Here is a 26192-nt window from a genome sequence, read left to right as displayed (position 1 = left end):
ACTCTTGATAGCGTATGTGAGTGAGAGAGAGAGAGGGTGTTCCAATCAAAAGCCTATAATTAGCATAGGAATACTCCAGACACGATTTTTCTCATTGAAAATATATTAGCGAGAGAGTTTCCTCTCAAGAATTATTGACGATTTACCACCTAAATGGGATCTGTTCATCATCATTATCCTCTTAGAATAGTATAATTAAAAAAAAAAAATTTGATTTAGTTATCGGAATATTATTTTATGTAACCATTTATATAAAAAAAAACGTGAATTTAAAAAGAAGAAAAAAAATATATAAAAGATCCACTTAGAAACGCTCCGACGTCGATCTTCATTTTTGTCGCTCGTTTTATCTGCTCTCTCTCTCTCTCTCTCTCTCTCTCTCTCTCTCTTTCTCTTTCACTGCACTTCCTCTTTCATTCCTTTGCCCTCCCTCTTCCGAGAAAAAGCAAAGACCGTTCGACGAACTCAGTTCTTACTTGCCTATACACAGTCCTTTTCCTACTTCTACTTCGTTATCGTTCAACGGGGCAAATATCAGAACGAATAACTTTCTTCTATATATACAAAAAAGAAAAAGAAGGCTCCAATTAAAATTACTCACAAAGATCAAATATTCTACGAATATTACCATACTGCAATGATACGCAAAATAAAAAGCAAATTATTTTCCATTTTAAATATGTACTGCTGTATTTCCTTATCTAGTTTCGTGATCGAAAACAAAACTCTAAAATTGAGAATATCTTTTCCCTATCAAAAATTAACTACTGGGACAGTACAGGCGCTGTACAGTACACCGCCAGTACTAACAGTAGTGGTGCGATATTGGTACCAGTACCGCGCCAGTAGTGAACATTGGTTATTTTTAGATAAAGTTTATATTTATTCTTAAAAGAATTAAGTTTTTTAGGTGTGATTCAGTGACCTTTTTATTCCTCAACAAAAAAAAAAAAAAATCATTCAGTTCAGATATACAAAGAGAAAGAGAAATTGGCCGACATCGTTTCACTCCGATGAAATTGGAGCAGTTTACGGCTCTCTTATATTTACGATCTTGGTTACAGAAAAGCCTTCCCAAGTGTTGCGCTTTTCAAACAAAAAAGAAAATATCGAAAAACCATATAAATTTTTGTCCGAATTCAGACTCCGCGAAAAAAAAAGAAATAAATCTTTTCAAATTCAACGCAGAATGTTTACAACACATATTTCCCTGTGTTGAAAGAGAGAAAAATGCATTAAGTTCAAAATGTCATTCGTCACTATTTCCAACGATATTAATCATTATATACTTGCGCTTGACATTTATATTTATATATAACAAAAACCAATTTGTAACTTTTCTCACTTTATATATCAATTTAACGATTGAAGGAGAAAAAGTTTTTATTTTTTTTTTCTATACATTAATCAATGTAGACAAAAGAAAAAAAAAATTGAGTTTTTGTTCATAATTATTAAAGTCTGTTAACACCTAACAAGAAAAGAAGCTCTAGAATAGTCTGACACTTGTCTCATTTCATCACAGGTTTGTCGATTGATGAAAAGCGACGGATTATCGATAAACGCCATCCGTTATTCACTTCCTCTTTATATGCGCGAAAATCTGATATACTCTCTCTCTCTCTCTCTCTCATCTCGCCAAAAGAACACTTGAATCGTTAAAATACTCGACATATCGTTTAGTGATAAAATCTTCACCTTTATATTCTTATTTCTAGGGAATATATTTATTCTAAACGCTATAGATAATATTTTATAACAATAATAGCTACAAAAAAAAAACCCCTACAGTTTCCCGTGCAGAAATTTTGAAAGGGCCCTGGCAGGGCCCACGTCCGGAAGCTCCAAATCCGCATGAAACAGGGAAACCGATCGGGGCCAAAGAAGAGTGCCCCACTTCAACCCGATTAAAATCGATTAAAACCGGGGCCCGTCCAAAGCCTGGTTTGACCCTGGTCGGATTCCTTGTTTCAACCAGGTCAGGGCCAGGTTGGCAAATTTCTTCACGAATTGATTAAAATCGATTCAAACCAGGGCCCGACTAGAGCCTAGTGTGGCCCAGGCAGGGCCCAAGTAGGAGACCGCGTGAAACACTAAATCCATTCATAGCCATAAAAGAATTATTTCAATCTGATTAAAATCGATGCAAACCGGGGCCCGGACAGAGCCTTGTGTGGCCCCGGTCGGGTTCCCTCTTTCATCCTGCAATCAGGGACAGATTAAAGAATTTCAACACCAATTTCACAATAAAAATTTCCCAACAAAAGTGCCCCCTGGTGGTTCTATCAGAATTCCGCCGCCAACGTAATTCCGTCGGAATTCCAAAGAATTTCCGATGGGATTCCGTCGGAATTCCGATTAATTTTTTTTCAAAATTTTTAGAGTCCTAATTCCGTCAGAATTCCGTCGGAAATTATTTGGAATTACGTTTGGAAGTTTCGGCGGAATTCTGATAGAACCTCCAGGGGGCACTTTCCGGGAAATCTTTACAAGTGGGATGTAATAAAAAGTACTACACAGTTGGGGATAATAATCTTAACTATATTGAATAATGATTACATTTTCGGAAAATATTATCAAGTTATTATTCTACGAACTTATTTTACTAGATACCGTTTTACTATATATATAAAACTGTTAAATTTATTTATCATTCAATTACGCGTGAAAAGGATTTATATTTAGATCATGCGCAAATTCAATGTAAAATTAAATTAAAAAAAATAAATTATTAAGTCATAAAAAATGTCATTAAAACAAAATTGCATATTCATTAAATTTTGCGGTTTATTTAACGAGAAAATTTTTTCAACGATATATGTATATAGTATTGATAAAACATGTTCTTAATGCGAGACAAAAGCTTGGCAACAACGCGCGCTCGACAAGGGGTTAACATAGCATGTGGCGAGCAAGCTTTTCTCGGAAGTCATATCACTAAAATGCCTGCCAGCCATTGGTATGAGCTTGTTTCTCTCTCACAGTACAGACGCAAGAGGGGAGAAAATGAAATTGTAATTAGCGATCGTCGATTTGAAATCGTCGCCGTTCTCTCTCTCTCTCTCTTTCTCTCTCGACAACGACGAGAAAATTGATTGCATCAATTTGTCCCGATTGAAACTATCCCGACACTATATGCTTTCGGAATTCCTATTACCCTCCATATTCTCTTGACCACTCTCCATGATTCTCTTTTCCTTTTTTTTCCATTTACCCCTTTTTCTTTTTTTTTAGTTCTTCGTCTCTTTTCTTTCTAATCTTTTTCTAAATTGTTTCTTTCTCTTCGTTTGATTATCACTGTAATATTTTTTTTGGAAATAATCACCAACTTATTTTGGTTAATGTTACATATTGGAAAAATATTTTTCCCACAAAAAATTAGTGAATATTATTTACCAAATCTAAACTTCCCCCAAAAATTATTTTTGGGGAAAATTCACCAAATAATCCTCTAAATTTTTATCATCGGAATTTTGGCCCAAAAAAAATTTTTTACACTATATATATATATATATATACTGAAACTCGTTCTGCGTTAAATGAGGCGGCGGCACTCGATATATTTCTATTTGACCTCGGATTCCCTTTCTTGATGTATCCACTTCATTCAACTACGCTATTGACCTTAATCTGCATTTTTCATTCTTTGTGTATATATATGAAACACGAAATAGAAAAAAAAGGCGCGTAAAACACTTTTTAGCCCCCTTTTAACATTGAATAAAAAATTTGTTTACTACTTTTTTATTTTCAAATATTTCTTTCTATATAGAAATATAAATTAATAATTCGTACTTTTTCATTAATATATATATTTTATTTATAATATTACTTAACTATCTCGACAATTTTTTCTTTCAACATATATAGTTATAAGTTTATAGATATAGTATAGCCCATATGTACACATTTCGAATTGAAACAAATTTTAAACCAGGACCAATATACAATTTTGTTCGTTTTACCATCAGTAGAACGAAAATCGACGCGTTTATCTGCCAAGCGCGCACCACTTATTGTCATATCACAATATTCAATGATCTCTTTTTTTTTCATTATTCTATATAAAAAGTATTCATATACATATATCGAGGAGGTCAAACAAATTTGATCAATACAAAAAAATATTCTATTTATTTTATTAAACCTCTTTTTAAAAAAAAAATCTATTGGAACAACACTATATTAATTAATCATTGATTGATCATTTATTATTTAATAATTAATTAACAAATTTAATAAAATAATCCTCAATTAAATCTGTAATTAAAAACATCTATTCTCTTTTTCTATACCTTTGACAAAAAAAAAAAATAATTGTTTTTGAATTGAAAACCTTCGTAACAATTAAATTTCTCACGACAATGAATTCGTATTTTGTTACAAGTTTACGTATACATATATATATATATATTTATGAAATATCAACTTTCTTTTTTTGTGAATTGAGAGTATAACGATTTGCGTTTCAATTTGTAGCCTCTTCGATTTCCATTTCATTTGCAGTCAACACGTGTATCGATCGAGTTACGTTTCACATTCGCCGCGTCGCGTCAGATTCACAAGTTGAGGGGGAGGAGGAAGGGGGATTATTTACTATATGTATGCATACAGACACACACATGACCAAACCGTATAGATTGGCCATCATCCGTTAGATGAGGATCTGTTAGTTCCCACGTAGATATTTGTGCATGCAACTACAGGAGAGGATATCTGTCTAAAATATATACATATAAACAAATACTAACTCCGATTTCGAGCTCAAACAATCATTTACCAACATTTTCACATATATATATAGACAGAGATTTTGCCTCTATGACTTTAGTAAACAAATAATTTTACAATATTTCAGACACTGGTACAGTATTACTTTCAGTAAAATTGTTAATTGTAATTTAAACAAGTTTTTTTTGAAACAACAAAGTTTCAAAACAATAGTGTAGATTTTCGCCAAATCTGGCTCCGATGTGGATGAAACAGGGAAAAGGGTTTTAATCGATTTTGATTGAAATAGAACTTCTTTTTTGATCTCGATCGGATTTAAAATTGCATGCGAATTTAAGGCTTCCCTACGCGTGAGTCCTGCCAGGACCCTGACAAGATCCTGATGTGGCCCCCACTTCAGAGAGCATCAAATCAGTTTGAAACACTGAACCCTATTTCTGTCTGTTTAAAACTTGGCTAAATTTGATGTGGCGCTGGCAAGGCCCACGTCAGGAAGCCCTAAATCAGAATGAAACACTAAATCTATTCGGTTGTTTCTATAGCACCGAGAGAATAGCATGAGAATTTAATGCTTCTTAACGTGGTTCCTGTCAGGGTTCATTCAAAATTTCTTCACTATATTTTATATGATTTATACAAAAATATGGTGACAAAAATTACACGTTTTACCGTGTTTAACATAAACAGTTAATTTGTAAACGTTACGTAATTCAGATTCATCTTCTTCAGACAGAGAAAGAGAGAGAGAGAGAGAGAGAGAGAGAGAGAGAGAGATTGAAAATCCGATTAAACATTCTTCGCAACAGGAAGCGTGTAATCTCGAAAGACTACAAGAATAAACGGCTTATAAACCTACATGGTAAAGCCAAGTCTCATATCGATGAGATGAAGAAAGATATCAAAAGAAAAAAGAAGTATATATATATATACATATAATCTTGAAAATGGCTCTAAATCATGAATATATAAGGATGAAAGTTTCTAAGTGCGCATCTTATACATATATATATATACATATATATACCTATATATTTACTAACGACAAGAAATCAGGTAGACAGACACTTTGCTTGAAGGCTGCTCTTGAAACTCCGTCGTTAAGGGATAAAAGGGGAGCAGGTTGTGATGGGTGGAACGGAAACGGGAGGTGAAGAACACACACAACTAAGAGAGGAACCACCCATAGGGTGGCGAAAACGTGTTAAGCATAGTATGCACGTGCGAGCTTCAACTAATATAACCAGTTCCTATAAGAGAGAAATAGAGAGAACGAGAGAGAAAGAGAGAGAGAAGGAGAGTCAGGTGAAGGGGAAAAGAGAGAAGCCGTAAAAGATGGCGAGGCAACGTCATGTCGATAAAAAGAAAGATAACGACCAAGAATAATCCTTTATTTCATAACCGTACATCGTTGCTTCTTTATCACTTTATTTTGCCGCAACATTCTTTTTTCTCCTTTTGCTATTTTAAAAACAAATAAAATACTATTATCAATGTCATTCAAAAGAAAAATAAATTGTATCCGCGAATACAATAATTTTCACTTTCTTTATACAGTTTGGCTAATCATTAATATTTTGAATATCACAATTTGATTGCGTATATGTCAAGTGTTTTAAGTGCGTATATATACTATATGGATTATGTAAAGGAGCTAAGCATATCGTTAGTAAAGTTAGGATTATTGCATAAAGGGTCAATATAGGTATCAAAATCATCATGCCACAAGTTGGTCAGTGCTATATCGATCTTTGGTATTACAGAGGGAATACCTTAGGGAAGATCTCCCCTCCTTCTCAATTGAATGCTTGTGGTGCGAGTGTTTCGCCGCATATGAATGTTACATTACATGTATTTGTATCCCACAAATATTTCCTATAGGGAAGCTAGGAATGCATTTCAGTAATGCTCTCATAATTTCCTTTATAGTGACTGTGTAGGCATTTTTTTTAAACTATCAAAAGTATATTAAAAAAAGCAACAGAAGAACATTTTCTTTTTAATGAAGAAGCAACTTTTTTAGAAGATGCATATATTTTTCAAATAGGGAAGTATTTTTGAACCGCATTCACTATATTAAACGGAAGAGTCGAACCACTTTTTAAATATTAAAGTAGCATTACATAATGAAGCATCATTTTTTGCAAAATAAGAAATAATTTTCTGATCCATTGATACAAAGAGACGTTATTTCAAAATCAAACTTTATCCATTGAATAGGGTCAAGTTTTTTAGAACATGAGTCTTTCTCACACTGCATTACTAATCGTACTCGGGGATCGGACGCGATGAGCGCGTGACGAGCGGATTAACGCGTCAAGAGAGCCAACTTCTCGTTCATCTTGCTGACACGATTCTCGAATGGTATACACGGAACACACGCGAAAAGCGCGTTCTTTTGTCCAATCTCTAGTTTCTATTCAGTCACGAACACTTCATGTACCATCTCTTCCTATCTTGTAATTGTTAAACAAAAGATAGAATTACCAACAATACTAATTAGAATCAACTAAAATTATACTTATATATAACACAAAATTAAAATTTTTTTTTTTTAGTTTTTAACAAAAATGTAAAATTGATTATAAAAAGGCGAATTTTGAAGATTAAAATTGCCTTTTATATATTATACATGAAAAAGAAGTGGTTGTCCCTGACCGTTTATTGCATCTTTTTTTTTCATCATCGATTTCGAAGGTCTGCGAGGACAAAACCTGCCGAATAATTGCGTGATTCGTCAAAATGACAGCATCTCTTGTACTATATATTTTTTCCAGTCGAAAATGAATTGCAATGGAAAGGGAGACAAATCTCTGGATACTTTTTTTTTCTCCCTCGAAAAAGGAGAGAGAGACACACAATACATCAAGGACAATAATCCAAATATAAAATCCACAAATTCGGTTTCTTTTTTATAATCTTTAAAATTCAGAAAAATTAAAGCAATTTTTATATTTTGTTCTATGTTTATCAAATTTGATCGTCTTTTTTTTAAAATCGGAAAACTATTCTTATATCGAGTGTTAGAACATGTTTAATCTTTCTTTCACTTGTCTCTCGGTTGGGTGACCTCAGGATTGAATTAGTTTACATGCATGTCGACGAATGTCTCACACAGCATCACTGTGGAAAATGTGCTGCAAATAGGTTTTTATTTTTAGTCCGTTTAACGCCGACAGTCACGAAAATAAAAGACGAAGTCAAATTTGCAAGAGAAAGAGAGAGAAGGGACCATTCAAAGTCTGCCTGTCTCGCCAAAGTGTAAATGCTGATAGGACGGAATTTATTGATTCGTCAACTTCGCTATATAGACGCACTTTTGCCCAATGCTTTTCAATATATATATAAACCAAAACCGCACATAACATTTCAATATTTCATTTTCTTTCAATTTTTATAAAAAGAATTTAACAATAAATCTTGTAAAAAAAAAAACTGAATCAAATATTTTTAACATTTACGTTTAAATATTTGAAAACGAAACAAAGAAATTTGAATAATGAATAATTTTTAACTTACAGTTATTGGGGAACGGTAGCAATTAATTGAAAATCCTCTCACCTGAAACAGAAAGTATACAAATATTAATACATTAAAATAAATATTAATTATTTAATTACGAGACGCTAGTCAGGACAATTAAATTATTTCTGAAAGACATACAGGGAATTAGATTAAAATTTATATCTATGTGCGTATTATAGCCATCACGAAGTGAGTTTTGTTCTAAGCAGGTTACAACTTGGATCATGCAACGACCCTTGGATCGAGGTCACGACTAAAACAGCTCTTTCGCTTGTCAGATCGATCGCAAGAAACCGACCATCAGTGCTTAAAGTTTTGTTTGAACGAAATCGAGCTATATTTATTTTGTCACTTCAGACTCACTTTCCCTTCTTCTTCTTGTCATTTTTAACTCATCACTTTCCACTTCTTTTGTACACACACCTTTCAATATTTTCTTTTTAATAATTAACTTCAACTTGAAAATTTTTCAAACATAAAACAAGTGTATCTCTTTTAGTTCATTACTAATGAACAATAACTTGCAAATAATTTTTTTTCTTCATTTACAATCAATTTCATTTTATTATTTTATATTACTGATATGATATTTAAAAAAAAACTAGATCTGTACTACACAGAGAAACAAGTTGACCCTTACCGAAATCTGCAGAGATTTTTTTCTCCCATAGACCGAAACGAGCCAAAAATTCTTGCGGTTCGTGATTCGCAAACGACAAAGAGAATTTGAGTATCGTTTAAGGCAAAAAGAGAGAGATAGAAAGAGAGAGATGGACTGGCGAGTGTCCAAGATATCCCTCTCGGACGAGGCACTTTAATTTGTTAATGCACGTCTTCATTGGATACTTCCTGCTACAGATTCCGTGATTCAATTTAATTAGAGTGTACCGCGGGAGGATCGTTCTACATAGGATATAGCTCTTGCAACGAAAGTATTATATGTATATTAACAGTGGGGGGTTTTTTTTCTTTACGTGTGTATATATAAAAAAGAAAGAATAAGAAAAATTCAAAGAATTCAATTTTGTATAGCAACGGTTGCTATGATACAGATTACCTCTAGTAACTGTTAGCATAGTAACGGTTGCTAAGCTACCAGTTACCTAGTAACGGTTACTGTTACTATATATGACAACAGTTGCTATGCTACTGCGCTTACTCTGTTACTATTAATATTTCAATTAATATAACAGACACAAGAAATTTAGTGTAAGCGTTGCTTCTCCGACTGGATTTTTTTTTAATTTATATTTTCTTCTATTAATCATAAAACTGCGTTCACTTATAGTGACTGAAATATCCAAATAACTTTATATTATGGAAATAGTTGATAAGTAACTGGTAACACAGCAACCGTTGCTATGGAAACGGTTGTTATAGGTAACTGGTAGCATAGCAACCGCTGTCATAGTAACCGTTATCAAAATTAATATAACAGTCTTGAAATACAGGAGACATTATGCCGGTGCTTCTCCGACTGATTTTTTTTTTAATTTATATTTTCTTCTATTAATCATAAAACTGCGTTCACTTATAGTGACTGAAATATCCAAATAACTTTATATTATGGAAATAATTGCTATAGTAACCGTTGCTGTGCTAACGGTTGCTAAGTAACTGGTAACACAGCAACCGTTGCTATGGAAACAGTTACTATAGTAACCGTTGCTATGTAAACGGTTGTTATAGGTAACTGTTAGCATAGCAACCGCTGCCATAGTAATCGTTATGAAAATTAATATAACAGCCTTGAAATACACTAATGGAGACGCTATGCCGGTACTTCTCCGACTGATTTTTTTCCATCTACACAATTCGCAAATACATGAGATGCAAAAAAAAAAAAAAATGAAAGAGACGCGCGCGTTCGAACACATCACTATAATACGTCATCATTTTGTTGAAAACACACTTGTCTGTCCTTGCTTTCTAATTATCGTGTCATTATATAGCGTATGCGTGCAATGTGCCTGCTTGTCTCTTACACAAACTAGTGATATATATATATATATGTACAGAAGAGAAAGAGAGAGACTCCCTTCTATATTTATCCATTGTTTGGTCTTTATGCAAGAGCTTTTCAGTGGATCACTGCCAACCAAGAAACTTATTCGAATGACGAGAAGGCCAACCAAAAGTAAAATGACTTTAAATAATATATATATATATATATATATATACATTTGATAAAATGATATTAGTCTAAATATTGACTGATTTTTAATTAAAATTATAATTTTATTTATAGTATATTAATATTTAATTTGTAAGATTCTCTCTAAATTTCTTTAATTATAATTGTAAATTAATTATATAATTATTATTAATATAATAATTCTTCTACTTGGTTGAGATGCATATTATATATTATATGATTTTCAAGAATCTTTCTTTCAACTTACGTCAGCAAATATAAAATCTTTTATCCCTACTTTTTCACAAAAATCGCATTGGGATCATTTCACTCTAAAATTTATGGCAATTGAATTCGAATTCAATAGGATATTCTTTTATTGGAAAAAAAAGAAGACTAAATAAATAAATGATAGCTCTATTAAAACGAATATATATATATAAAGTAAATAACATGGAATTTGACATTGTTAATGGTCTACTCGGAAGGAGAGGAAAATGTAGAATATTAATAGAAAAGTAAGTCCGTGGTACTCGTTACAATTGCGGTTTCTCGTTATTTCTCCTTCGACGCGCGACGCTCGTTAATCTCTCTTTCTCTCTCTCTCAGCAGGAATTCTTTCAGTCTCCCCCCCCCACCTCTCTATCTCTCTCAGATTTCCTTTTAGAAACCTCAACGAAAACTGAAATCCAACTTAAGAAATAAAGTGAATCCCTGTGGATGTTAAATTTCGCCTTAGAAATAGAAAAAAAAAGTCTATTCACCGATCTCTTACTATTCAGCTCCAATGTTGGTAAAATTATAGCCAACTTGAGCTCATCTTTTAGCATTACTTTCATAAACAGTTCCATTCAAATATTTTGTTATCCGAGAAATTTTACTTAAAAAAAAAAGCAATACACTAATATTGCAAATCAATTATATCGATTTTATAAAAATTTCCTTACAAAAAAAGATAAAGAAATTTAACTATTATATTAACAAAACATTTATACTTTCTGTTAAGTCAAAAATTTTAAACTTATTGATACTTTTATACAGCAGTTTATATAAAAAAAGCAGTAACATTTGTTAATAAAAGTTTCAATGTTTTTCTCTCACATTGCAAAATAAATTACATTCATATATATATATATATATATATATATATATATATATATATATATATATATATATATATATATCTCAAACGTATTTTTCCGGGATCAATTTCAATTTTTTCACCCCCGGGTTTTTCCACACGTGTCAGCCTTCAAATGTGAGTACACAAAATAAAAATATAGAAAAAAAATTGTAATATACTCGTGTGTAACGTTATATATACATATATATATATCTTAAAATTGATCTTGTTTTTTCAACACTCGATATCGTCAAACTATAGTAAATATGAAAAATTCAACACGATAAATATGCGAGTAAGAAAAGAAGGAATGAAATGATTAAAATTTATTTTTATTTAAAAAAAACAAACTTCCAATCCAGAGCAAATTTACAATTGTTTCACGATCATTTAATTATATAGTCACAGAAATAATATTAGCAACACAAAAAAACTACACCATATCTAGATATTATAAGTAATATTAATTAATTTTTTATTCATAAATTAATTATTATAATCAATACTAAACAAAAACTATTAGTTTTCTTTTCTAGTTATTTTCTGCTATATTCATATTTAGAGAGTATGTGAAGCTACTTTAAAGTTTTATCTCTAAAATGAAGAATATTAAAAAAATAAAAATAAAAAAAGAAAAGCAAAATTCTATTGACCAGATGAAATCGTGTGGCAACATTCAGAAAGAATGGGAGGGAAAGCGAGTAGAACTTTAAAAGGAGGATGAGGGTGTGTCGGGGTCGAGGGGATGAAAGGGTGAAAGGGGGGGAGGGAGAGAGAGAGAATCTGCTGAGTAAGGGTGAGCACGTGTTGCATGGGCATGGTAGTGTGCGGTGCATCGAGTGAGGCACTCGCTCCCTGTGTACTACTTGGTGAACGAGCACAAACGTGTGTTTGTGTATATATATATATATATATATATATATACATGAGCGTCGTCCACTAACGAGTCGATGACCTTAGCGCTATGCTGGTTCTGGAGGTCCACCACGAGTAGGAATGCACCGGTACGTGCATGCATAACCGTCCGATTTCCCCTCCTCTACCCTCAAAGCTACACAAGAATCTCATCGACTCCACCCCTAAAATCCATTATCCAAAAATATTTTCCCGCTTTCCTCAAAAATTTGTTTAACTTATACATATTTATGTACTTTTCCCAGAGAAATAAATATTTCAATGAATTTTTTTTTTCTTTCAACAAACGTTACAGGAAAAAAAAATGTCACGCAATCTACTTTTGTATATATCTCTTTAAATAATATTCAATTCGATTTTAAATACATACAATTTTAAAACTCTCCAAAATTTGAATTAGTTTTAAATAAAGAATAACAAAGAAAAAACAGTCACTGATGCAAATACAGTAAAAAAATTTTTAATATTTTAGTTAAAAATCTAATTGTTAAATTCAGTTTTGACATATTAGTTATATAACAAATGGTAACTAATTAATAAATTTAGTTCAATTTGACTATTTTTTTTGTTAATTTTCAATTAAAAATTATAAACTTTTTACTTATGATTAATTATTCTAACTTTGATTAGTAATTAATTATAATTATTATTTAACTAATTTTTTATTAGAAATAAAGTTAATTTTTATAAATTTCAATAAATAAGAATTAGTAAAAATTTGAACTGTAGTTGAAATTAGTAGCTGACTTTTTTTTTGCTTTAGTTAAACTTTATTAATTTGTGAGTAAAAATAAATTCTATACTTTTATAGGGTGTCTAACAATGCAGGGTGGCCACTAAATCTCGCGGATAAAATTCCAGGTCATTTCCAGGTTTTTTCCAGGTTTTTGAGAAATTTTCAAGGTTTTGAAAATAGTTCTTTATTTAGCACTTTATTTATATAAATGTTAATTATTATTAATTAAAGCAATATATTGTTTGTTTTAAAACAATTTTTAAATATTTTAAAATTAAATAAACTTTTTTTTAACTTCTTATTAACATTTAAAAGAGTAGATCATATACATAACGAAAAAAAAAATACGAGATCTTTGGATCAGTTTCCTTGTTTTAACATACATATATTCAGAGACTATTTACTTTTTATAACTTCGATTTTTTTATCCAAAACTTGTGCAGCTTTTTCAGCGTCTTTTAAAACTTTACTTTTTTCGTTTTCTAAATTTTTTATTAGGAAAGAATTTTCTTTTAATTTAAGGAGTTCCTGTGATTCATCATCAGATGTTTTTTTTTTACGTTGCAAGGCTTCTTTGTACAATTTATTGGCGTTTCGAGCAGCGTGAATTAATGATTTAGTAATTGGAACCTTATTGATTCCACCCAAAGCATTTACCGCGTCATAGATTATCCTATTCGCTACAAGAGTTTCTTGCGTCATATTTTCGAAAATACTTTCAGCGTTGATGGAAAATCCTCGCTCGATGTTCGCGTTACCATGAGAAAGAATGAGTGTCGTTTCTAAAACGATTTTAAAATCATGGTATTCTCTGTCGTTATTAAGCACATGCCTCATCCAAAAAGAATCTAATCTTTCCTTTTTTCTGTTGAAAATTTTGCATTCCTCAATTACAGTCATTGATGAACATAATTCTTTGTACTGATGAAGTGCCGTATCAGCAGTCGCAGAATGAATCCAGTTATTATCATGTAATATGTGCAGGAGTTTTTGAAATCGCTCTTTTCCTTCGGGTTTCAAAAAGATGACTGGATCAAGAGAACTTATGGCTTCTGTTAGCTTGAATTTAAGTGGAGAACGCTCATTGATTTTTGAAACAAATTTTTGCAATATCCTTCTACAATCTCGACGAAAAACAGCAATCTCCAAATCGGTCACGCGTTTTCTGCACTTCTTGATTTCTTTTAATGATTCAAATCCAATTTCGATTTTCTGTGAATGAATAAGATTTTCTTGTTTATAAACGTCGACGTCTGGTCGAATACACGATGGTTTTACAAAGCGATCCATGATCTTCTCAAGCAAAGCATGTAAAGCTGAGTATAAAAATGGTGCAAGTGGCCAATCGGACTGGAATTCTCGAAGAAATGGCTCCACATCTGTTGCAATCGTTTTAAAGAATGCTAATTTCGGACCAATCATTGGATCTTGCATGCACTCTGTTACCTTTTTATAACTAGCTGAAGATGGTTGCGTTTTTTCATTCTCAGCGGTCTTAATAAATGTTTGTACATGAGGCAACATGTCAAGAGCTCTTTGCGCTACGTCAGCATTTTCTAACCATCTAATAGAACAGAACTTCATAGGGAAAATACTGGAATTTGTATAACACGTGTACAAAGCTCTTCGTGAAGGCACATCTTTGAAAACATTGTACAATCCTCTTAAAAACTTTACAATATCCCAATCAGTAGCGCTAAATCCAGCTTTGAAGCCATTATGACAAGTGTGAATACCACAGCTTCCCAACTCCAGCAAAACTGTATCGCATTCACAATTTTTCAAATATACTTTTAGATCTTTTAGAAACTTTAAATTTACATTCGGACCGTCCATCGATATTTGTAATATTAGTTGCACATTTAACGGTTTCAAAGCCTCTAAAAATGCTTTTAACAAATCGACAGCTTTAGTACTTCCTAGAAAGGCTGAAGTCAAATACCTGGTGCACACTTGATTCGTCTGATCATCCCAATACCTCACATTTATGTCCATTTGTTGTTGCTGGCATACTTTATTTAATGACTCATCAAAGCCAATCACGAAGCGAGGGCAGTTAAGTAAGACCTTATTCAATTCTTCCTTAAAATAAGGAGCTATGCCGAAAACGATGGTATAACCAATTTTTGTCCTTTGGAGCTGAAGTTTCTGAGCTATTTCGCTGTCAGAAAATATCATCTTAAATAAAGAAACATCCTTAGCAGCAGTTCTCATCGACTTATGAGTGATTACAGATTGCAGGCACAAAATAATCTCTGCTGTTGTGACATTCTCTTTAAGAAGATGCGCTTTTATCCCACGGACTTCGGCTTTCTTCGTCACTACAGGTTCCTTAACAAAAAAATACATATAGATAAATATTGCTATTAACAATTTGCAAATACAACATGTCGCTAATTTAAACCATAATGAGATTAAAATTAATGTAAAATCAAACCTGAAATGACTTTTCAGAATCATTTGCTTGAGGAATAGGCTCTGGTATGTAATTTTCTGATGTGGATTTGGGAGATGACAGTTGCGCTCGAATATCGACAGTCTTTTGCATTACTAAAAGTTTTTCTTTGTGTTTTTTACTTTTCATATGGCTTAGGAGACTCTGTCGACCCATATTATATACAGATATGTCTTTTAAACATAAAAAGCAATACGCATATTGACCATCTTTGGCACTTTTTTTTAACCAATTAATAAATAACGGATCAGTAAGCCACTGCTCTTGAAAAACAGATGTCGAGTGCTGGCGAGGCATTGCTACAATTGTAAATCTGAAAAAATATAACAATTTATTTAATAATGTTTCTCCTAAAAAAAGTTTAACCTTATGCTTAAGAAGTGAGATGTATGAAAAAATTACTAGCAATCTGTTGTCCGAAGTAAAAAAAAGCGTAAACAATAATATTAACATTTACAATGTTTTAATTATTTTTTAAATTGTTCACTTAATATATATTCATTCTTAATTAATTTTAATAACACATATTTCACAGAGAAAAAGTTATAAAAAAACAGCTTGTAAGTTTCCCTAAATCCAATTGATTTATTTTAAAGAGAGATTAAATCTCATGGCATAACCTCAAAGTAGAATTTAAAAATATCCAGTTGTGCAATTTTGAAAAAAATTATTATTACTCAAAATTTGCTGTTGAATAATAATTATTGAATATTTTGTATTTTTTATAAAAGTTATTTTACAATCGTAATTTGAATATTAATTTTTGAAAATATTGTTAACGTAATTCAACAAACAATTCATGTAAATGATTAAAAAACTTTATTAATTTCAATTATATATTTGTTGATAAACTTATACATAAATTTTTAAACTTGAAAATATCGTAAACACGAATCCTAAGATTGAGAGATCTGTCAGATACAAACATAACCTCAAAATGCGTCAGAAATATACTAGAAATATACATTCGAAACATTTTTCTTGTAATTAACTACATAATAATATAAATTTAATAGATTGTAAAACAATCTATAAAGACAAATTTATAATTAAAATAACACTTTCTGATGCAATGAGAATGTTAAAAAATAAAATTTATTGTTAACTGTTCGCGACTTTTGTAGTTATCAATTTAATAATAATGCGTGCATTATATAATAGGTAGTACTTACCACAGTAACTGGCGTATTATCTAAAAAAAACTTTACATTTTCACTAAAAACTCTGAGATCGAACTTATTTCGTTTTTGTCAAACAAATACTGTAGTAAAAAGATAGTTGCATGTTCACGTTCTACCCATAGAATGTTTATGCAGAGTTGGGGTATTAGAAGACTCAATTATGAGACAGGCACGGATCGGGGATCCACCTGTGAATTTCTTTCAGAATAGTCATATCGAAAATTGATTGGCTTAAAGATTAGGACGAACAGAAAGCAGACAACTTAATGATGCGCATAGAAATTGTAGGAATGTGATAAAAGCTTTATGTTAAATAGATCGGACCTAACCACATTTTCCGGAAAACTCGTTCACGAATATCAATTAAATTTCAGTTGGGAATTAAAATTCAAGGTTTTGAAAAAAATTCACGTCCAATTCCAGGTTTTTTCAAGGTTTAACAAAATTCACGTCCAATTCCAGGTTTTCCAGGTTTCCAGGTCAGGTGGCCACCCTGAACAAGGATTGAGAAAAAAATTCCCTGACTCCTCCCTGACATTTTTTTATTTTTCCCTGACTTTTTAATAACCTTACTTCTGCTTTCTTTGGACAAAAATATCGTTACTGACATATTTAACAATAAATTAATTTTTAATGGTAGTAACAAATGATAATAAAAACCATTCGTTTTTTTTTTTAGATTAAAACATTTTTAAATTCACAAAAGATTTTAATTTTTGTAGAAATTTATAGAAATTTCCCTGACTTTGAATGAAATTTTCTGAAATTCCTTGACTTTTCCCTGACCGTTAGACACCCTGTTTTAGTTAAATTTTACTACAAGTTCAGAAGAAAAAAGTTAAATTTTTTATTGGTCGTTCAAATAGAGAGATTTTTATATATATATATATATATATATATATATATATATATATATATATATATATATATATATATATATATATATATATCGAATCCATTTCTATTATTATATCAAAACATATTAAGAATTCAATTCATTTCTGCTCTATTCCTATATACTTGTTATTTATAACACGAACCTCAAAATGATGACAACTTAACTCTGACCAATATGAAAATTAACCCATTAATCTAAAAATATACGTGCTAATAGACATGAATTTTTCATATAAAATAAAATACCTTCCTCAATTTATATTATTGAGAATGTAAAAAAAAATTCAAGAATAAAATTTTCTATTATACTCTCTAAATATAAATTAGTAAAAAAATAACTAATTATTACTAAAAAGAAACTAATCTTCAATAGAAAAATAATTTTAAACTATTAAATTTAATATTTTTTAACTCAGTTAAATTAAAATTACCAGAAATTTTAATTATACATAACCTGAAAGTGAATTAAATTTCACCGAAAAAAACTTTAATTGATAAAAACAAGTATAGTTTAAAATAGCATGATGATTTTTACTAAACTTAGTAATACTAAATTTAAATAGTTAATTTTAAGTGTAATTATTTGTTATTTTTAACTAATAAATTCTAGTAATTAACTATCAAATTAAGTATTTTTAACTAATTTAAATTTAGAGAATAAAGAAACATTTTGAATATGAAATTTAAAGCAATATTATGAGAGTGTATGTGTGGTGATATGGATGTTGAACGATAAGGAAAAAAGAGAGAGTGAATGAGAGAGAGAGAAAGGGGAATGCTACCCTTTGCCATAGGGGTGGCTGAATACATCGTAGTTGTCTCACGGTCGAATATTCATGAAATCCTCCCTCTCCCTCCCATGGAGAGTTGATTGAGAGGCGAAGCTTTGCAACTGTATACAATTCAGCAGCGCCGAATACAAAAGCAAAATGGAGGTAAACATTCCCGTCAATCACGGATCGATGCCTTTCACCTAATACAGTTTACGTGACTGTGTGACTCTACGCATTTACAAGTAGAACAGCCACAATTACATGCCGAATGTATATATTTATATATAATTATATATATATATGTGACGCTCCACGGTGAAAGGGTGCTTAGCTGCTTAAAATTTTAGGTTATGTTCATGGTAGTTTTTGCTTTATTAAAGATTTATTTTTGATTATTTAACATTAAAAGCATTTTTTACTAAAAATATTACATCTAATAAATAATTAAATAATAATAGTTTGTACCTTAAACTAATCGCTTTTATTTATTTTTACTGCAAAGTTTATTTCTGTCAAAAACAGCTAAGCACCCTTTCACCGTGGAGCGTCACATATATATATATATATATATATATATATATATATATATATATAACCACATGCGTTGATCAACAAATGTGTTACTTGTACACATTATCGTGTATAACAAGAGACGGAAGTGGGAAGGTCATATCGCATACTAAGAATACCAAATGCACTTTTCACTTATATCATTTCATCTTAATTATACATATATCACACTAAATTAAAACTTTTTCGAGGATTCATATCCAAATGTAAAAAAAAAAAATTTTATGCTTTACTCACGGCAAATAAACATCTATGAAAAAACTGTATTCTCACCTGAAACAAAAAAAAAAATAAAAATTCATTAATTAACATAAATAATTCAGTAAATCATGACATACAAAGAAAATTATGTATAAAAAAAAATGATGCCACTAATTTTATACTCTTTTTTAAAAATTATATTTCATCATTTAATATAACGAAATCGTATTGGTGCGATATATATATAGGTATATATTTATCAACTATTATGTACGTGCTTCTCATATATTGTCGATAGTGAATAAAAAAAAAAAAAAAAAAAAAAAAACTTTTAAAGAATCATACTTATACCAACGGAAGAAACATGTTGAAATTGTTACGCAAGATGCGCACTGTGCAACAACTTTGTTGTGTAATGCAAGTTAAAAAAAAAAAAAAAAAAAAAAGAAACAGTTAAGTACAAAAATATTTTTTTTACAATCACTTAAAATATTGACAAAAAGGAAGTACTACTATTTACTATTTTGTAGTATTATTATTATATTTATTACTGTTAATATTAACAATAATAGTAATATTAAAAAAGATAGTAATAGTATTAAGAAGAAGAAATATAGAAGAAAAAAAATTATTATACGTAGCCAAATATTTGGTATTTCAATCAAATCAAAATTGACGTTGGTAATCGTTCATGTGCGAAATATAAATAAACCCTAACTCAAAAGTAACAAAGTGACTCTCGGCATTTTGCGGCGATCGGGTATCATTGACACTCCCCTTGAGAAACCCCCCCGGCTCTATAATTCGACATATAATAGCACATAAATTGGCGCAACCATCTAATTCCTCTTGCTTTGAACACACATAATTATATATATATATATACACACTAATCGTCACACACGTGTTCATAACAAAATATAGATATTTTTGCATGTATATATATATAAGAGGAGAACATAGTCCCGAAGCACAGAAAAAGAGAGAGAGAGAGAGAGAGAGAGAGAGAGAGAGAGAGAGAGAGAGAGAGAGAGAGAGAGAGAGAGAGAGAGAGAGAGAGAGAAAGAGCTACTTTAGGGTCAACGCATTGCCAAGGTGGCGGCCATGTGGCACTCTGATGCACATTAGAGCGCTTGCGTGCCTCCACTTGTGCACACGTGCAATGGCCATGTGTCGGTGCGCTCTTAGTACATAATGTAGCTATGTAGAATCTACGCGGGTTTGCATATGCACTCTTTCTCTACTCACAAAGAGGGAGGTCTGCTGAATAGCAGGTAGTAACTTCACTTTTTTTTTTCTTTTTTAAACTTGTCTTAACTTCACGTTTCAACTAATATGCTATAATTTGTCGTAATTTAGTAATTATATTGATCTCTTGCGTTAATTAACACCACAGTGAGTAGAGTACACTTTTTGATACTTCCGATAAAATATCAATATAATTTACTAATTATTACAATAATAATAAATAATCCGATCTCCTCTCTAAATTTGAATTAGCTAAATTTTCACTGTTTGAATCAGCGAATAAAATTTTCACTGCAAATCAGCGGATCTAATAACATAGCGAAACACGAATCGGCGAACGTCGGTCATTTTCGTCGAAAGATAAATTCATTTTTAAAATGGAGTATTCCGCTGATTGAAATACATAGTTGTTAGTCGCTAATTCGCAGCTGCATACTTATAGCTTTTTCAATCAGCGACTATTCGCTGCCAATCAGCGGATTTTAGCTGATTTAAATTTAGAGAGTGGCGCCACATCAGGCCCTAAATTGTCCTGATCGGATCCGTTCAAAATTTCTAATTTTAAATATAAACCATCATTGGTAACTTTTGGTTTGAAAAAAAAAAAATTATCCCACTTCATTGACACGTGTTTGTGGCGCATGAAGAAATGTTGTTTACAATAAAGGATCACATACGTATTCAAAGGAGAAGAAAGAATATGAAAAAAAGGGATAGAGACCGAAACATGAATAAAAAAAAAATGGGATGTTCAAACTCTCTTTTGGTATATTACACGCGTGTGTAGTTGTAAACACGATAGCCACTTGCACGCGTACGAACAATAGTCAACGTGTCAATGTATTGTGTTATTTATGTGTGTGTGTATATACCGCGCGGCAAAATATGTGTGTCACGTACGTGAATTATCTATTGTGCACAGGAGCGGAACTTTGCCGACTCATTATACTTACCATTGATGAAGAAGGTGTGAGAAACTACTAACGACGAACTTATATTACTTATATATACCCCCAACAATCTACAATGGACCTTTCATGTATTATATGTATACTTGACTTAAAAAATATACTTTCTCGAAATATATTTCTAAATTTTTCATCAGAAATAAGAATCACTGAATTACATTTCTAATTATCTAAATTCCAAAGCACTTCTTTTTTTTTCATATCGGATAATCCACATTATAATTCCAGAGACAGAAACAATTTTCCACACAGAAAATCGATATCAACTAACTTCGGATTACGGCTTATTTAATTATAGGAAATTATAACAGATCGAATTGAATACATCGTTTAATTGAGATTTGAAATAGAAATTAGTAACCACCTGTCCTGAATCACGGAATAAAAAAAAAAAATTTCCAATTTTTTTAAATAGTATTTAAAAAACTTTCGTAAATCTATATTTATACTTATATTATAACTTTCCATAAATACTTCCACTTTCTTTCAACAGTTATAAATAGAAATAATCAGAAATAACGATTTCTCAAACTAAATATATATAATAACTGATTATATATACGAGAATAAAATGTGTGTTATTAGTTTACAACATGATCAATGAAAGATGAATTTTTCCTTAGGGAAAATCGTATAAACTCTATAGGTATATATAATGATTATAAAATATATATATAGCTATATTATGAGTCTTTTGAATACACGCAAGAAACGACTTAACCTTTCATCGATCTCTATCCAGTTGGTAAAGCGCGTGTCCAATATACTTAGAGAGAAAGAGAGAGAGAGAGAGAGCAACAACGATCTACTTAATAGCGGAAAGGAATCCCCTCGAGAGTTGTTTCTGAAAATGTGTGCCGCGCCTACTATTTCAATTATTCAAGGTATCCCGTATGCGAATATCTCAAGCATTTATAATTACAAATTAACGCCAACTTTATTTTTCTTCAAAAAAAAAATTAAATCAAAAAAAAAAAAAATAGAGTTATACATTATTCATCATAAATTGATTGAAAATAATTTTGTATATTACTTTTTACAATATATACGTGCGTTAAACATTAAATTATCAATTCAACAAGATGCGTCCTGTAATTAGACGCCTCGTTATCAAAGTACTTATCGTATATACGGCTTTATGCATCGCGTCATGATAACACGATACCACTGGGGACTAAAAAAAAAAGAGACACACACAATCGTGCTCATACAACAATAATTATACTTGTGATTTAAATTCTAGTCTCAATGAATCATTCTATTTTTTTTTTTAATCAAAAATTTGAATTAATTATTAATTACTAATAATAAAATAATTACTATTGCTAATAATAAAAAAGCAATTTTCTGAACAAAATCATAGCTAAATAAACATATTTCGAGGAACTATATTATATGAGCAAGGTTACGAAGCTTATCAGTAAACTATATGAATATATATACTAACTCGTTGATTGGAATTAGTATATTATGTGACAACGAAGTTACTGCCCACGCCATTGCGCGTGATTAAATACATTTTAAGACGCCAAGGTCAAGCGCAGACACGAACCAAGAAAAGAGTAAATGTGGTAATGTCCCTTGTAACCAAGCTATAAAAAGAATCTGACAGCTGGCAATCACATTCGCGCTATGCATATATATATATATCTTAATACAGAAAAGTATAGTAAATATTACCACATATAAATAATACATTTACAACTTTTCGATCAATTTTAATTTGTAATTATCATTATTGAATTTAAATTAACAGCAATTAAACAAAAAAAAAAAAACTCAATTGCCACATAATTAATTTTGTTTTCCTTGAATTTTTACATTTTTGATCGAAATAAAAGAAAGGAGAATTTACACTGAGAAAAATGTTTAGTCAGAGGAACCAAAATTTGGTTGGGCCAACAAAAAAAAATTTTGTTGGTATTTAAGCAACCAAATTATTTGTTTGAGTCAACCAAAATATTTGGTTGGGTATTTTTTGTTGGCATAACAAAAATGTTTGATTAGCTCAACCAAATTTTTTTTCTTAGGTCAACAAACGATCAATTGGTTTTTTAGACTAAACTATTTTGTTGTGTTAACCAAATTATTTTGTTGTTGTAACCAAATTTTGGTTGGAATTTAAAAATGTTCAATCAAATAATTTTGTTAGCCTAACCAAATGTTTGATTGAGATAACTCTACGACTTTGTTTCAGCCAACCAAAATTTGGTTACAAGAACCAAAATTGCCTAATCCAAACAATTTTGTTGCAAACACTGAATTTTTTTTAAGCAAAAATAAAATAATTAGTAAATTAATTTTTTATTAATTATTAAATGTTTAAAAAAAACATTAATCGAAAATAGGCCGTATAAAAAAAAAAAATTATTGTTTTAAAAGATTATGTTGCGTGAAGTGGAAAAAGTTTGTTTCCTAAGGTCGATTTAGTTTTATTCAAGCGTGACAAGACTTTCTCGATGAGAAAATACCAAGTGTTTATATATATATATATATATATATATATATATATATATATATATACAGACATGGCGCGCGATTGTGTGTTTGATTATTTTGCCTTGTTGTTGCATATAAAACGAATATTTACAAAGTCAGTGTTACTTTGTCACGAAAGACGCGACAACAGGATAAACAAAAAAGCTGCTTTTGGTAGTTTGTCGACCTCTTATTGTTTCTTTCTCATTTTTCGTCTTGTTTCTCTCTTTTACTCATTCTCTCTCTCTCTCTCTCTCGCTCTTAACAATCTTCCACCGAGACACACCGCGTGCTAGAAGCCGGAAGGCACATTGTATTGTTTGCGCTCGTACCACTTAGGAACTTCATTTTACTTTACCCACTAAAGAAGAATGAAACACTAAAGGATCCCGAAAAATATACTGACAATGAATTTTCTCATCTTTAGACAACATCTTCAGTTAAACTGTTTATTTTATTAAAATATAACTTTAAATATTCACAAATCTCTTTTGCTTATAATTAATTTATTTTAGATTTCAACTTTAAATTCTGTCATGCGAAATTATTTCAAAATAAAAATTAATATTGAATAAAACAAAATAAAGTGAAATTCAAAAAGTAAAATCTAATTCACTTTACCGAAGCGTCAGAAAGTGAAGTATATTCTCTTCTCTGGTATCTCTCTAATAATTCAACGTGCCATGAAGGTTGAGGTCTAACTAGGATATAATAGGGTAACAATGGTGAATTCCAACAGACGATATGGCTGCACTGCGGATAGCGTCGTAATTTCCAGTTAGCATTATTAAACTTTGAATTTAGTTCACAGTTGAAAATGAAATTTTAAGATTCAATCAGAAAAAAGGGAAATTTAATTTACTTTTATTGAAAAAAAAAAAAAATTCAATAACACCAAATCACAATCAATTTAATTTACAATTTAATCTAAAAATATCCTCTGCTAATGGTAATATTTCTTCATCTTCTCTATTAATTCGATTATTATAAACTGCTTCCCATTGAGGATTCTATAAATCAACGTTACATTCGGTAAATAACACTAAGGTATATACAAGCCGCTTTGTGGCTAAAGGGAAGGAAGTTAGGTTCTTCCCCTCGACGTCGAGGAAACACGTCTATCACTTGCGGACATTAGACGTCCGCCAAATATCTCATGTGTCTACAAAGCATGCTGCCGAGATACTGAATCGGAATTTTTCCTTCTTCTATTCGTGAAAGCGAAACAAGATAAAAAAAAGAGAAAAATAAGAAGAGTTTGTACAAAGAATTTCACGCTCTCAGTTTCACATCCCTCTTTTTCTTCTTAGAAAATGTTAAGAGTCTGAAGTTAAACTGCAACTGAGTAATAGTCGAAAATTTATTTCAATCCAAAAATATATTTAAAAAAAACTAAATATTTTACAATAAATCTTCTATTAAAAAAACAATTGTGAAATATTTTTACACAAAACATTTTACACACTGAATATTACAAAATAGAAGGAGAAAAAGAGGTATATATACTTGAGAATAAAATCAAATACGAGGTCTTGTTTTTGCCCTCTTGTAAACGCACTTTTATCTCCCCAATAATGCACGTTGTTACTTCTTGTGACGAGGAAAGCAATGAAACGACAGCACAAGCTAGTTAACTGGAACGCGACCCCGACCTGCTTTGATCCAGCAAAAGCGAACCGAACCAAAGGAAATTTGTTTAGTCTAGGCGACCAACAAAAAAAAAAAAAAATAAATAAAAACGAAACTGGTCATTTTAAAATCATTAAAAACAATAATAGTTTTAAAGAAACTGTTTTCTTTTCTAACTTCTTTTCTTAATACTCCTATAATTGTAATTATAATATTTAAAAACAACACAGAAAATTAAAAGGCATTAAAATAAGTTGCAACGCTTCTTATTTTAATCCATTTTGGTATTAAAATAAGCAAAATTGGATTAAAATAAGAAGCGTTACAGCTTATTTTAATGTTTTTTAATTTTATGTGTTGGGAAATTTTTGTAAGATTGTGTGTTGTTTCCCGTTATCTTTTTGATAATTTAAAAAAAGTAGAAATTTTCGGTGACATTGATTAATTATTATTTTCTTCTTAGTTCAGCCTTGACATATCTAAATGTTGCATTTGCATGCTCCTAGATCTTATAGATAATAAATAATTCTAACCCAGTCTCTTGGCTTTTTTTTTCTATATTGAGGTTAGAAAATTATGCCTGCGCATATTTTTTTTTTTTTTTACATTTCATCATTTTATTGTTTAATTC

At 30.7% G+C, this 26192-nt stretch overlaps 2 protein-coding genes across 3 annotated transcripts in view; both read right to left on the bottom strand.

The window, feature by feature from the left end:
* Nucleotides 1-26192, bottom strand: part of LOC127280737 (mucin-4) — a 153574-nt gene that overhangs the window by 111308 nt on the left and 16074 nt on the right. The gene's annotated exons all lie outside the window — the stretch shown is intronic.
* On the bottom strand, nucleotides 13465-17287 carry LOC127280738 (uncharacterized). Its single transcript, XM_051303968.1, has 3 exons — nucleotides 16789-17287; nucleotides 15599-15929; nucleotides 13465-15492 (listed from the first exon to the last, which is right to left on the bottom strand). Exons 2-3 carry the CDS (start codon nucleotides 15911-15913, stop codon nucleotides 13558-13560), a joined length of 2250 nt encoding a protein of 749 aa, XP_051159925.1. The 5' UTR covers nucleotides 15914-15929; nucleotides 16789-17287; the 3' UTR covers nucleotides 13465-13557.

Source organism: Leptopilina boulardi, unplaced genomic scaffold (genome assembly GCF_019393585.1).
Source record: "Leptopilina boulardi isolate dan_hultmark-lab unplaced genomic scaffold, ZJU_Lbou_2.1 LbouV2_249, whole genome shotgun sequence".
NCBI lineage: Eukaryota > Metazoa > Arthropoda > Insecta > Hymenoptera > Figitidae > Leptopilina > Leptopilina boulardi.
This window is presented reverse-complemented; position numbering and strand designations above follow the sequence as displayed.

Coding starts and splice junctions, on each gene's coding strand:
- LOC127280738 (XM_051303968.1), bottom strand. CDS start 15,913: ATGCCTCGCCAGCACTCGACATCTGTTTTTCAAGAGCAGTGGCTTACT. Junction 15,493..15,598: donor ATTCTGAAAAGTCATTTCAG/GTTTGATTTTAC, acceptor TTTTTTGTTAAG/GAACCTGTAGTGACGAAGAA.